General features: G+C 37.7%; 1 protein-coding gene and 1 long non-coding RNA gene across 2 annotated transcripts; one reads left to right on the top strand and one right to left on the bottom strand.

Annotated features, from left to right (window-relative positions):
• Nucleotides 1–435: 435 nt before the first annotated feature.
• On the bottom strand, nucleotides 436–5,598 carry LOC9271494 (uncharacterized). The gene is made up of 5 exons (XR_010740759.1): nucleotides 5,393–5,598; nucleotides 5,127–5,203; nucleotides 3,727–3,837; nucleotides 2,551–3,531; nucleotides 436–818 (listed from the first exon to the last, which is right to left on the bottom strand). It is a non-coding gene; the product is annotated as an uncharacterized lncRNA (long non-coding RNA).
• On the top strand, nucleotides 2,319–3,273 carry LOC4335802 (protein GL2-INTERACTING REPRESSOR 1). Its single transcript, XM_015781544.3, has 2 exons — nucleotides 2,319–2,425; nucleotides 2,538–3,273. Exon 2 carries the CDS (start codon nucleotides 2,563–2,565, stop codon nucleotides 2,911–2,913), a length of 351 nt encoding a protein of 116 aa, XP_015637030.1. The 5' UTR covers nucleotides 2,319–2,425; nucleotides 2,538–2,562; the 3' UTR covers nucleotides 2,914–3,273.
• Nucleotides 5,599–12,800: the final 7,202 nt, after the last annotated feature.

The following is a 12,800-nucleotide window of genomic DNA, read 5'->3' on the forward strand; positions in this document are numbered from 1 at the left end:
AACATTATAAAAAAAATCGATGACATCATATATTGGACAGAGGGTACAATAAGCAATGTAAAAAGTGCTTATATTTGGAAACTGATGGAATAGGTAGTCACGCTGACAAGTGACATGGACTAGCCATATAAGATCCACTTAATAATACGGCCTAATTAAGCCATTAGCATCCGACATACTCCCATCACCTCTATCCAATTCAAACATCTAAGCGCGACACCTCGCAAGTCTTCACTAAGCGAGTGGCATATCAGCATCATCTGATCATCAGCACCACAAATACTATATCAGTAGCACAAATATCAGGGCCTCCTTCAGGACGTTCACTGAAATTCAACTAACTCCCACGAAATTCCTATAAAATTCATGCGTTCCAAAAGAGCTATCATAGTATTCATCAATACATACCTCAAAATAAGACAAGCAACAAGAGAGTCCACTAGAACAGCAGCTGGAGTTTAAAAAGTAATTAAATTGTGAATTTTGCCAATAACTTGGTACCTTATGCGAAATCGCAATATATCCAACTATTTTGCATTGGAGCTCATTGCCTTTGCAACCACAACAAGAAGGCGCGAGAAAACTCAGTGGAGATTATTTTTCACTCATAATCTCTAATTAAGCTCCTTAGATGCCACCATGGAATTAAAGAAGAGCACATGGGTTTGGCCCCCATACACCGACTAATGGCAATATATACGTGCAAAGATACATTTATATACCATATCCTGTACTAAGCAATAACCTAGTGGCACAGTTATGAGCTCGCATTTGGGTCAACCTTGCCTTCATAGTTGCCTTCAACTCCGAGACTTTACCTGCAATTTTAGACGCATCATCGATGAATCATGATGAATGGTGGTGAAATATTATAAAATCAGGTAAACTGAACTCAAACCTTTGATCCCGAGGCCGATAGCGTTGGCTCTGGATCCCAAAACCATCCATTACTGCTTCTATTTGCCCAAAACGGGAGCATTAATGCTAGAATTAGTCCTAACTGAGGCAAATTATTTTCTCTACAGGTGGCTATCTCTTAACCTTGATGAGTAGCAGCATTGACCAAACCCAATGCAACACACAAACCAAAACAACTTTAAGTGAGTTGTATGTCATCATCATTAATCAAGGTGGGATATGTAAGCAATCTCGGGGATTACATTAGTGGGTTGATACTAGTATGACTTTACAAAGTTTAACCCTTTTCTTAATTGTAAGGTGATTAAGTCACACAATCAGGATGCAACATCTCCATAACACTAACAAGTCAACTAACGAATTTAATATCTGCTCTCGGCATTTAAACACTGCAAGCTGGAAACAAGAAAAACCCCAACGGAGCTGAGATTTCAAAGTGCTGCTCTTATGTGCATCAAACAAAGTGGCATTAATGTATTACTTATCTCGTCGTCATTGTATCAAGATGCGCACCAGAAGCAACGCATCGGTGCGTGCAAGAACATAGGTGTTGCGTTGCACCATTTAAAGACCTAATTGCATAAGGTGCACTAGCAGCATATCTATTCAAGAAACCTATTTATTCGATTAACATAACCATGGCTCAACATTCAAGTTCTCTCTTCTCTCCTTTTTTTTTTGACAGCAATGCTGGGCATTTGAGATGGTGTGCCCAATAAATTCCATTCAAGGCCACATTGAAGTAGTGAAATGAATTGGAGGTCAGTCAAATTTCTATAATCTTTAGAAGCAATCAAAAAGGACAAATAGTTGATGAGTTTCAACTTTCAACTCCACACCTAAAAATAATAAATAATTGTCATAATTACCCAATAAGTCCAGCTAACTTGCTTACATGGCCACTACAAAGTTGTAAAATCTACTGGAGGTAATTAAGTCACTAGCAAACTTTTGGCACAATTAAACTAGACATGCCTATCATGGGTTACAATTTTCAACCAGGCTCACTGTTGGGAGATTGCCACAGTCATCTAGCATGTGGCTAAAGAAAACTACCGCCGAAGTAAGAAAAAAAAAGAGAAGATTCATCACTGGAAATTTTCTTCTTTCAGATAAATGAAAAAAAAACATTTCTTTGCCTTGTGTATATGACCAACCATAAAGCCTCTCACCTCGCACTTCTCTCCCACCCAACACAGATTATTCAACCCCTACCATGCCACTCTCCAGCCATGAATACCTTGGTAATAAAATGCGTCCTTCCTTAGCCTCTAGTACATGAAGTAGTAGTAGTACTGCTATACTCTTAATGCTGCATTAAAGAAAACCAATTGACCTCCCCCTCACCCTCACCCATCTCATCCCCCTATAAATACTTGCCATCTCTTCTCCGTCCAACCACACCACCCAGCAAGAAGACCCCGAGCAATTCTACCCGCTCGGAGCTCCTCCCCTTTCATCGTCTCCAATCACCATCATCTGCACGTCTCACCGGCCCTACGCAACAGTAAGTTCCTTCGCCATCGCCATGTCTTCTCCTACCTCTAAGCTTCATATGACAGTCGTGCAAAAGTTTCCATTTGACCAACCGGCTAACGAACGTTTTTATGGGGGTGTAGGCAAGTGGGTTACCTCTCGATCGGGATGAGCCGCAGCAACAAGAAGAGCTCTAGGGGCATCGACCTGAAGCTGAACCTCTCGCTGCCGGCGAGAGGGGACTCGTCGTCCAGGAGGGCGATGGCCGCCGACGAGGAGTCGTCGCCGAGCTCGTGCCTGTCGTCGGAGAACGAGCACGGCCTGCAGTGGTCCAACAGCCCGGAGGCGACGTCCATGGTGCTCGCCGCCTGCCCTCGCTGCTTCATCTACGTCATGCTCCCGCAGGATGATCCGCGGTGCCCGCAGTGCAAGAGCCCCGTGATCCTTGACTTCCTGCAGCAGGACAACGGCAACAACAACGCCAACAGCAATAGCAGCAGGAAGACCAGGAGAGGGTGAAGTTAAACAAAAGGGGGGGCAATTCTCCGTTTGGCAGAAGATCAACATCAATCAAGAAAAAGAAAAGCGTCTATATGAAGTCCTAGGTCCAGTAATTCTCTTTTGTTTTGCCTATTCCCCCAGTGTAACCATGATATATTCCTTACTAAAATTGTGAGACTAGCATGAAAATCCATGTGCTGGTGGCATAATTTTGATACATCATGGATACACTGGGGACTATATCCATCCCCCTCTCCTGGCTTCCTTCTTTAGTGGTTCTAAATGAAGAAGTTTTGCTTAGACATAGGACCAGACTTCTCATCTTTGTTTTGTTTTTGTTTCCTTTCCGAGATGAAAAGAAAACATTTACCCTGAAAATGTTGAGATGATTATTGTTCTGAATCACATGATGGCTTTCTATCAAGCTCATGAATTCTGACTCGCTGTGCTGTTTCATTAGACAAGGTAATCTAGTCGAGCATAGAAAATGGGGAAAAAATCACAGCAAGAACAGTCAATCACATAAATGGGATGTTTACGAGTCTGTCATCACAGGTTAGCTGAACTAACCAATTGGTACTGCTGCTCCCACGTTGCAACATAATGAGGTCGCCTTCCATGGACACTCTACTATCTCTGAAAAAGACATTATGTAATTGAAAAAGGTATGCAATTTTCAAATTAGGACGAGATATAGTATTTGAAATTGTTGAAAAAAACGCTGTTGATGATGCCATGCAATGAATAGCGATTAATTTTGGCATCCGTCATTCTTATCTCTTCATAATATACATCCATCTGAAATACGTGCTGTGTGACGCAGCAACCTACCTTAATTGCTTCTCTAGTCAACTTTGCCAAGCTGATATATTTATGTTCACTTGATAAAGACATCTCAGATTAAGTCCAGATCTTCATAATCACACATAGAGACCAGCCATTCTACAAGTTGATTCAAATCATATCAGAAGGGCAGAGAGCAATAACAAATAAAGATGGAAAAAAAATGTGCATGAAAAATTAGATGTCCCTTGGTCCCTGTTGACTGGTAACGGCAAACTTGTCAATTTTATTCATCAATCAACGAAAACAACAGTGTCTCTAGCTGTATTCTAGTATTTTAATGACAAGACAACTGAAAAGGAATGGCCCAGCCAATAAAATACAAAACTGAATGGCAAAAAGATTAAGAAAAGGTAACTAGAACTAAATTGCAGGCCGAATATATTATGACTTAGCCTAAAAAAAATGTGGCTAACCGATATAATTGATATATTTGTGAGATTACTTGCACTCGCCTTGTCCTGAACAACTAGAGGACACATCATTTAAACATAAATACTCCTGCAACATAAGGACATAGCTAATTGCAAAGAATTGCAATACCAGTCAGGAACCCAACAATGCAAAACAGACAAAGAAAGCATTACCCATGGTTCTCCACTTTTGTGGAACTAAGTTCATGGTCCAAAAATAGAGTAGGCAAGAGAAACATGAGATCGAAGACAAATGAGGCTTGAGGGGGTCACTAAAAACAGAGATAAACTGCATTTGTACACTTGTGTTGAGTTCATGGATCTCCTGAACTCCATAGAAAATCAGCATTCAGTATGCAGAAAACGCAAGAACTGGTATATTGATCCAAAAATGCTAAATCGAGTGCAAATTACGAAGCTCAACAAAGTCTTTTTTTTTCTTTCATGCTGATGCACTTTTGTCTTTCGGTGCATTCTTATAAAAGGAAGAACAAGCAGAATATAGATTCCATCCTAATACCAGTAACAGGGATGAGCATGACTGCTACATAAGCATAGAGAAGACCAGAAATGAACCAATGAGCATTCATTCTGTTGCTCTGTTCTAATAAACTTTATTAGCTTCCTATTGTGGGACATCATCAGGACAACACCTTCAACACTGTAAATTGGCGGAAAATTCTTCTGAATCATGGAGCTAGCAAAAGTGAGTTATGACATCACCACCAATTGTGCTCAACTTGTGCAATGCACACAACCGAAAAAGTGGGGAAAAACATTATGAGTGCCCATGAATATTCGTAAGGCCCATACATTGAATTGGATGAATGAATAGACTCAACATTACCACATTACGAATATGAAGAGTCCGAATATCAATGATTGAAGTTGTGTCGCTGTATGCAATACAGCATAAACATTCCATCTCCAAACATCTCAAAGCTAGACACAACAAAATCAAGTTTCACAACTTACAGTTCCTGGTTGGATAAGAATGAATCTTTCAGATGACCGAAGAAACCTGCAGCAATCCACCATCCATCCAGCAGGATCTATGGTATAACGCATCAAAATTGGTTAAACGGGCATACGAAAGCGACTCCAAAACGTCGAATCCAACAAAACCCCCAGATATTACCGGGCACCCTCTTTTCTACTACCTAAAGCTAAAACTAAAAGCAACTCAGCATTGACCCCCAAATCAAAATTTTAGGTGAAAAAAAAAACCTGCCCTAAATTACCGCCTCGGATCGGAGACCAAATAACACGGCGCTAATCCGGAATCGCCCGGGACTCCTGGAGCAAGCCCATCCGCAGAAGAATGGCTACTAGATGGAGTTGCTTGCTCGAATTACCTAGTTAGAAGAAGCCGAGAAGACGAGCACTTCCGCTTCGATTCGTCTTTTGATTTTCGAAGCGAAAACCCCAGGAATAAAGTCGATTTTACGGTTTCCGCCCTAGGGCTTTCCTTTCAGGTTTTGCAGAGCTCATCATGGGCTTTTGATTGGGCCGGGCCTTGTGAGCAATAGCCCAACTAATAGAGCTAATAAATCACGTTTTTCCGCAATATGTACTATGTCAATATGATAAATGATCCTGCGTTTAATTTTGCTTTTTGTCGCTGCTAAGAACATATAGCCATATTTTTTTATGACTAGCAAATATGCCCGTGCGTTGCAACGGGTGAAAAAATGTAATGATAATATACATTTTTCATGCATAACCATGTTGATGACAATCAAAATATTAGAAAATTGGAATATCATAAATATAATAGCCCAACCTCGATGATGGCAACTTTACGATATTTGCTTTACCAAAAATAATTGGATTATTCATATGACAACATTCATATAATCTAAAATATTTTTTTAATTTCATTATTGCAAATAATCAAAATCCTATACTGCCTCACATGGTCAAGTCTACACAAAATAGAGTCACCGTGCACTCTTCTCTAAATAACAATTAAAATATGTTTATTTTCTAATATTATTTCCATATAATATAACAAAACAAAAGCCGTGTAGGAGATGGAAAAAAAATCGATGGATCCTATTTGACCAAGCGTTCATCAATTTAGCATTTTTTTTTCTGACAGTTTTTTCCTCGTATGATTTTTTTTATAGACGATGGAAATATTTTTTTCTCGCATGTTTTTTTACAAACTACTAAAACCTTTTTTTCTAGCGCGTTTCTTTTTGCGCTTTTTTTTTTACATTTTTTTCCTCATGCGTTTTTTTAAACTGTTTTTGTTTTCTCGCGCATTTTTTCTTTTTTAATATACGATGGAAACTTCTCTTTTTAGTTAGATTAGATTAGATTAGATTTGAGATAGAGAAGAGATATATATATGGAAAACTAAAACGACGAATAGAAATTAGACTTTTTTGCCGCGCTTTTTCCGTCCTTTTTTTTTCTCGTGCGTTTTTTTACGAACTGTTTTTTTCGCTACTTTCTTATAGAGTCGGACCTTTCTAGATGTTTTTTTGGGTTTTTTTTTATTTTTTACCGATTTTTTTTTGTTTTTCACTTTACAGGAATCAGACTTTTTTCCCTGTTGTGGGAATCGGATCTACGTTTCTTTTTTGTTTTTTTTTGCCAGGAAATGGACCTTTTTTTTGTTTTTCCTGTTTTAGGTGGGAATCGGATCTGTTTTTTTAATCTACATTTCTTTTTTTTCGCCAGTTATCGGATTTTTTTTTGCTTTTTCCCGTTTTAGGTGGGAATCGGATCTATATTTTTTGCCAGGGAATCGGATTTTTTAGGTTGTTTTTTCGCTGTTTTTTTTATATTGACGGACGGTGGAAACAAGTTAAATTTTTTAAGAGAAAAAAAAGTAGTCTGAACATAACTAGGTAGAAATATTTTTCTTAGCAAGTCTATTGATGCTGCTTGCACATATAAAATCTTATTGCTCCTATATATATTGGTGATTCAAGATTTTTAAGTTGAACGTGTGATTCCAAAACATGACGTCCGAACAAAAATATTTTTATATGAACGATATTCCCACTGGTCATAAATATTTAAGTTTAGGATGAAACTTGGTTACATTTTAAACTTTGACCATTAGTAACTTCTCAAATTATTAGTTTAAAAGAAAAGGCAAAAAATTGTTTAGATTTATCTTGAAAAGTACTATATAAACTTATAAGATTTTAGAAACTTACTATGATATAAAACTGATGGTTATTTTTTAAAAAAAATTGATCAGATCATGTCTTAAATGTCAAATATTCATTTATTTTCCAAGGACAAACATAAACTGAAGTTTTTTTAAGAAAAACGAAACGAAAGATCAAAATGCACCGAAGTTATAAACTAACTTATATTCTTGAAAGAGTTGAGAATGCTAAAACGCCTTGCACTTGTACAGCAAGGCCTTCTGTTGAATCCTTTGAACAATCACCAAATCCTCTGCCATTCCTCTATATTTGTACTATCGCCGTGTTTAGGTTTCAAAGTTGTTCTTTAAACTTCCAACTTTTTCATCACATCAAAACTTTTCTACACACACAAACTTCTAACTTTTCCGTCACATCATTTCAATTTTAACCAAACTTCTAATTTTTGTGTGAAAGCCTATATTCAAAAGAAGCATATGCAGGAGTCACAGGGACTGAAGGAGTATATAGGAGTCGAAAGGAGAGAGTGTGTATGGCAGTATTGTCCTCTTCCGGCCAATCCACACACCTATCAGCGACCTGTCAACTCGTAGCACATTCACACGTGGCAGATCAAATGACACGTCAACTTCGCAGCAATACCATCGTTCCCGGAAAATAACAAAATGTAATCATAGACAATATCTCACAGTGAAGAAAATGATTCTCGACAGGATCAGTTAGCTACAGGGCAAGCAGGTCGTCTCACTCTCCCTGCAACATGTGAAGGTTCGCCATGAAAAAACAATCAAGCTATCATTGACATGCAAAAGACAGGAAAGAGAAAAAAAACAATCGCTCACAAACCTACAGCTACAACCACCGTTGATTTGTTTAAGTCACACCTGTCGGGTTAAGTTCTTCGTGTACATTTCTCACGGTGATCAATCACGCAGCTCCCTATGTATATGTATGACAAGTTCAGTGTTCATCCAGGCCAAAGAGTAGATAATTAGGCAGTTATTTGATGGTGATCATGCACGCATGCCTCCTGTTTCGATCATGGATTGGCTCTAAATTCCAGCCACTGTCTTGAGCGATTAAACATTTCTCGAAGGTGATGATCAATGGGAATCCCAGGGTGATACATTGATGCTACTAGAATTAGTATGCTGTCAAGTGTCCACGCAAGAAACAAGCAAGGAGTCAACTTCGCATGTGCTGATGGAGAATTACTGAATCAGTTGCTAATTTACTCTGTTCTTCCGTAGAAATTCTAGCTGCAGTGGAGAAATGGTAATTTGGTATAGAACCAAAAGTTGCTGTTACATATGTCAAGAGATGTCTGAATCTTCTGCTCCCCATGCTCCAAATCTGCTTCCCATAACTATGTGCAGCATAAAAGGGAACCACCTGCTCTTTGTCCTTTTGCGTTAAGTAAATTCAGGCATTCTGCTGATGCCTGATGCATCTTCTTCGACATGAGAGGTTAATGATCAAAATGCCAACAAAAGTCTCAATTATTAGCTCTGTTTTTTTTACTCTTTTAATAAGATGCCATCGATCCAACAACACACGCATTATAAGGCTCTTTGCTCCTGACCCTCCATAACATGAACAAGAACTACACAATCAAGAAGAAGAGCAGTCGCTACAAGAGAACAAGAAGATGGCTTCCAAACACAACCAAGAACCTGGAAGAAATTAAGGATTAAAGCAAGATGGCCATGTAGGCCATTTTTATTGTCGGTTTATAATTTGCCTCAGCCTTTCTTTCCCCCTTTTTTTTAAGGGGACAGATCATTAGGCCCTGAAAAGTGCAGGCACTGCCTCCCTTTAAGCACTAACACTTTAGGTCAACCTTTATTAGCCTTTAGGATCCACTTTTTGTTGAAACAAGTTGATGCATATTCCAACCTTTTCTTGTCCTAAGGTACAGGAGAACCTGATAGGGGACATCATGTCACATTAGGGGGAATTCATAGCCATTGGCCCCTCTATTTTGTTTCTGTTTGGACACAAGTTATCTCTCAAAGTTTTGTTCTCTTGTCAAAGGATAATCTTAAATTTGCATAACCTAACATTGCCACATGTGGGCGTTGGATAACTGGCAAACTACAAGTTTTATTTATAATCTACTATTCAATGATAGAAAAAAAGGATGATCCAGATCAACCGAATGGTAGAACAATAATGCCAACATATGCGCTTCATTGTAGTACGTTGGACTCTCAATCTAGACCATCGAATGCACGATCTGACGGTCGTCTACGCCCCATGAAGCTAGCTTCTCCACGTGCAGTTCTCCATCTTTCACACGACACGAAACTTACTCCGAATCGAAAACAAATACTCTTCCATGTATTTTAAGTTCTAACCAAGGCACGAACAGACAAAGGCTTTTCCTTCTCAAAAGATGCAACGGTCGATGCTTAATTAAGCAATCAAGCTTAAGCGTTCGGTCTTGAGAACGGTGACACGCTCGCGCGCGTGGAGGTTAAGCTCGTCTCGAGGGGAGCTAAGCTTAAGCCACCAAAAACTGCAGCAACCCAAGAAACTCGCATGGTTATTTGCGAATGATAGTACAGGACAGGGAGTGTGGCAACTATGCGTTGTTTATTTAAATCAGCAGAGAGAGAGAGAGAGAGAGAGAGAGATTCTTGTTTTTTCATATGACATGTTTCAAATTTGTCACATTGCCCAACCCATGATTGTCTGTGATCCCTTCTCACTCCTCCCTCACTCACCAGGTGATTTGAAACCCATCCAGTTTTGATCAACAGAAAGATACATCCATGCTGCACTTCCAGCTCGTCTTCTTTCTTCAGATGAATGTTTTTCTGGCTGCAAGTCTTGGCCATACCAGGGTCTTTGCAGTCTCCCAGAGCAGAGCAGAAAAACATAAATGTGACATCTTACAACCTGCTACCTCGCATTCAATAGCTTGCAGATTGTGCCAGGCACATCTACTAGTATAGATTTTCTTTTTTTTTATCTCTATTTTCAAAAATCCGGCAGGGAACAGTGACTGTTCAGAATGAAAGTGAGGTTCAGAAAGTGATTTGATCAGTTTCCAATTAAAAAAAAAAGAGAGGATACTGCGAGCAAAATTCGGAAGAGATATAAATGTAAGTGCTCCAATAAGAAACGGAGTGCAATCCAAAAATAAACAATGAACCCAATGTGCATTAGACTTATGATAACAACACTGCACCAGCACAGTGCACAGCTATTAGATTTGATGCTGTTTTCTTTTCAAGTATTTGCTTATAGCACAAAGCCAGAAACAGCTATCAGATAAAATATCAGAAAGTGGCTTTGCAAGACATAAAAAATAATCAGGAAAGCTGTTGATCCAGCCAGAGAGCAAGGAACATGATGAGCATACCACAATCCTCGCAGCAGACATGGCTATCTAAAAAATGTCAGTTGTTAATAAGCTTTCCTCCAAGGACTTCTAAATTTTAAAATCTTCTATATATAACTGAAGATTAAATTGCAACGTTAGGTGGAAGCCATGCTTTTGGCAAGTTATAGCATACAAATGTTGCGGTGGTTCACAGGTTGTTAGCACCAAACTCTAATTTTCTTCTGTTTAAGGTTATGATACAGTATTACAGTGCATAACAGTATGCAAACTTTGAACAGAGACGGCATATGTGTTGTTTTCTGAACTCGATTTTGTTTTCTTCATAAATGGACACTGCAGATAATAAATATTTAACATTCATAGATAAGATTTAGTTCAATTTACGGAACTTTGACCATCAACGACTTCCCAAATGCTTAATTTGAAAAAAAAAAGGTATACGTATATTTGAAATGTACGACTATCATAATGACAAAAATTCTTTATATTTTGTACACTCAATATAATAAATTATTAGATTTTGTAAACCTATTATAACAAAAGTAGTGATTACAGTTTTTAAAGTTTTGAATTTTATCCTAAATATCCGAGAGGAGTACCTAAAACGCCTATTTTATTTTCAACGGCAATTAATGGAATGAGGGGTATGTTTCTAGATCAAAATCTTGTTTCAAAAACCATTAGTTCAAGGTGTTCTGATCTCTTTTTTTTTTAGCAGCGGCCACAAAATTCCTAACTTATATCCCAATGATGTGTACGTAGTTAATACTCCTTTCGTCTACAAATATAAGGAATTATGGATTCAATTTTATCTGCAAATCCTATATTTCTATAAAGTTCATCCTCACCAAGTGTAGTTAATGCTATTTTTTTCTCATTGAGCCACATCATCTTAATTATTTCTAACCCTTGAATGATTGATCTATGGTTCAAATTATGTCCCTCCTTTCCTTCTTCTAGGAAATCATATCATCTTTCTTTTGTCTTTGGATGATTATTCTATATCATTTCCCTTCTTTTCATTCCGTCATTGAGGTATATCACCTTAGTTTTGCTTTTGAATAATCTATTTATATATGATTTACATTGTTATAAACCATATCATTTTAATTGTTTATAACTTTTTTTCTTCCATGGTTGATCACAGATGAAAATTATATAAAGTATATAAAGTGATGTCGTGTAGCTATATGCATGTTATTTATACTATTATCATATATAACTCCCACAGCAACTCGCGGGGTTTCATTTTGAAGTGGAGTACTATTTTCCCATTTCATCCAACCATTGCATTTATTGCTACTAGGCATGACCTTTCCATTCAATTAAACTCACATGGAAATTACTTCGAAAGTAATTTCACCTCAACACTTAACTTTGCTAACCAATCTAGAGTCTACTCCTTATATTTGTAGATGGAAGGAGTATCATCAGTGATGATGAGTAGAAACACTCCTTTCAAGTAAATATTACAGTACTATTTTTTAGCCTTTTAATGGTCATGATAATACCATTTTTTTTCTACTCTCTCTATCCACAAAAGTTACACATATTACTTTTGACACCAAGACCAATAAGAAATTAAATCACATTGGATGTTAATCAAAGAGCGAATATAAACATGCAACTAATAAGTATTTAGATGACTCCTTGAGTTTTAATGAAGCATGTAATTTATCTCTTCATTTAAATCTTGAATATATAAAGACTATAAATAGGAACAATTTATTTAGAAAAACTTAAATGTAAAATATGTGTAACTTTTATGGATGGAGAAAGTAACTTTCACAGAAGGTGCAGTAAGCAGGTACAGGGACCATCACTCCTCAGTCAAATAAAAAAGAACTAAAATTGATGCTGAGAAAATGAAGCAAATAGTGGATGGGGGAGTGAAAGGCCAAGTTTAGTTCCAAAATTTTTCTTCAAACTTTCAACTTTTTCATCGTATCCAAACTTTTCTACACACACAAACTTTTAACTTTTCTGTCACATCGTTTTAATTTCAACTAAACTTCTAATTTTAACGTGAACTAAACACACCCAAAGACACACCACATCAAATCTTGTGCTAGTCATTGGCCAATAGACCATTCAATGGCGGTATTCAATTCCTCTACTGAAACCCTCTCCAACCCTCTCGTAAATGTGCTGCAACCTCCTCTTTCTCTTCTC

Source organism: Oryza sativa, chromosome 4, assembly GCF_034140825.1.
Source record: "Oryza sativa Japonica Group chromosome 4, ASM3414082v1".
In the NCBI taxonomy this organism is placed as follows: Eukaryota; Viridiplantae; Streptophyta; class Magnoliopsida; order Poales; family Poaceae; genus Oryza; species Oryza sativa.

Excerpts from the sequence above, each read along its gene's own strand:
- LOC4335802 (XM_015781544.3), top strand. The coding sequence starts at position 2,563 with ATGAGCCGCAGCAACAAGAAGAGCTCTAGGGGCATCGACCTGAAGCTG.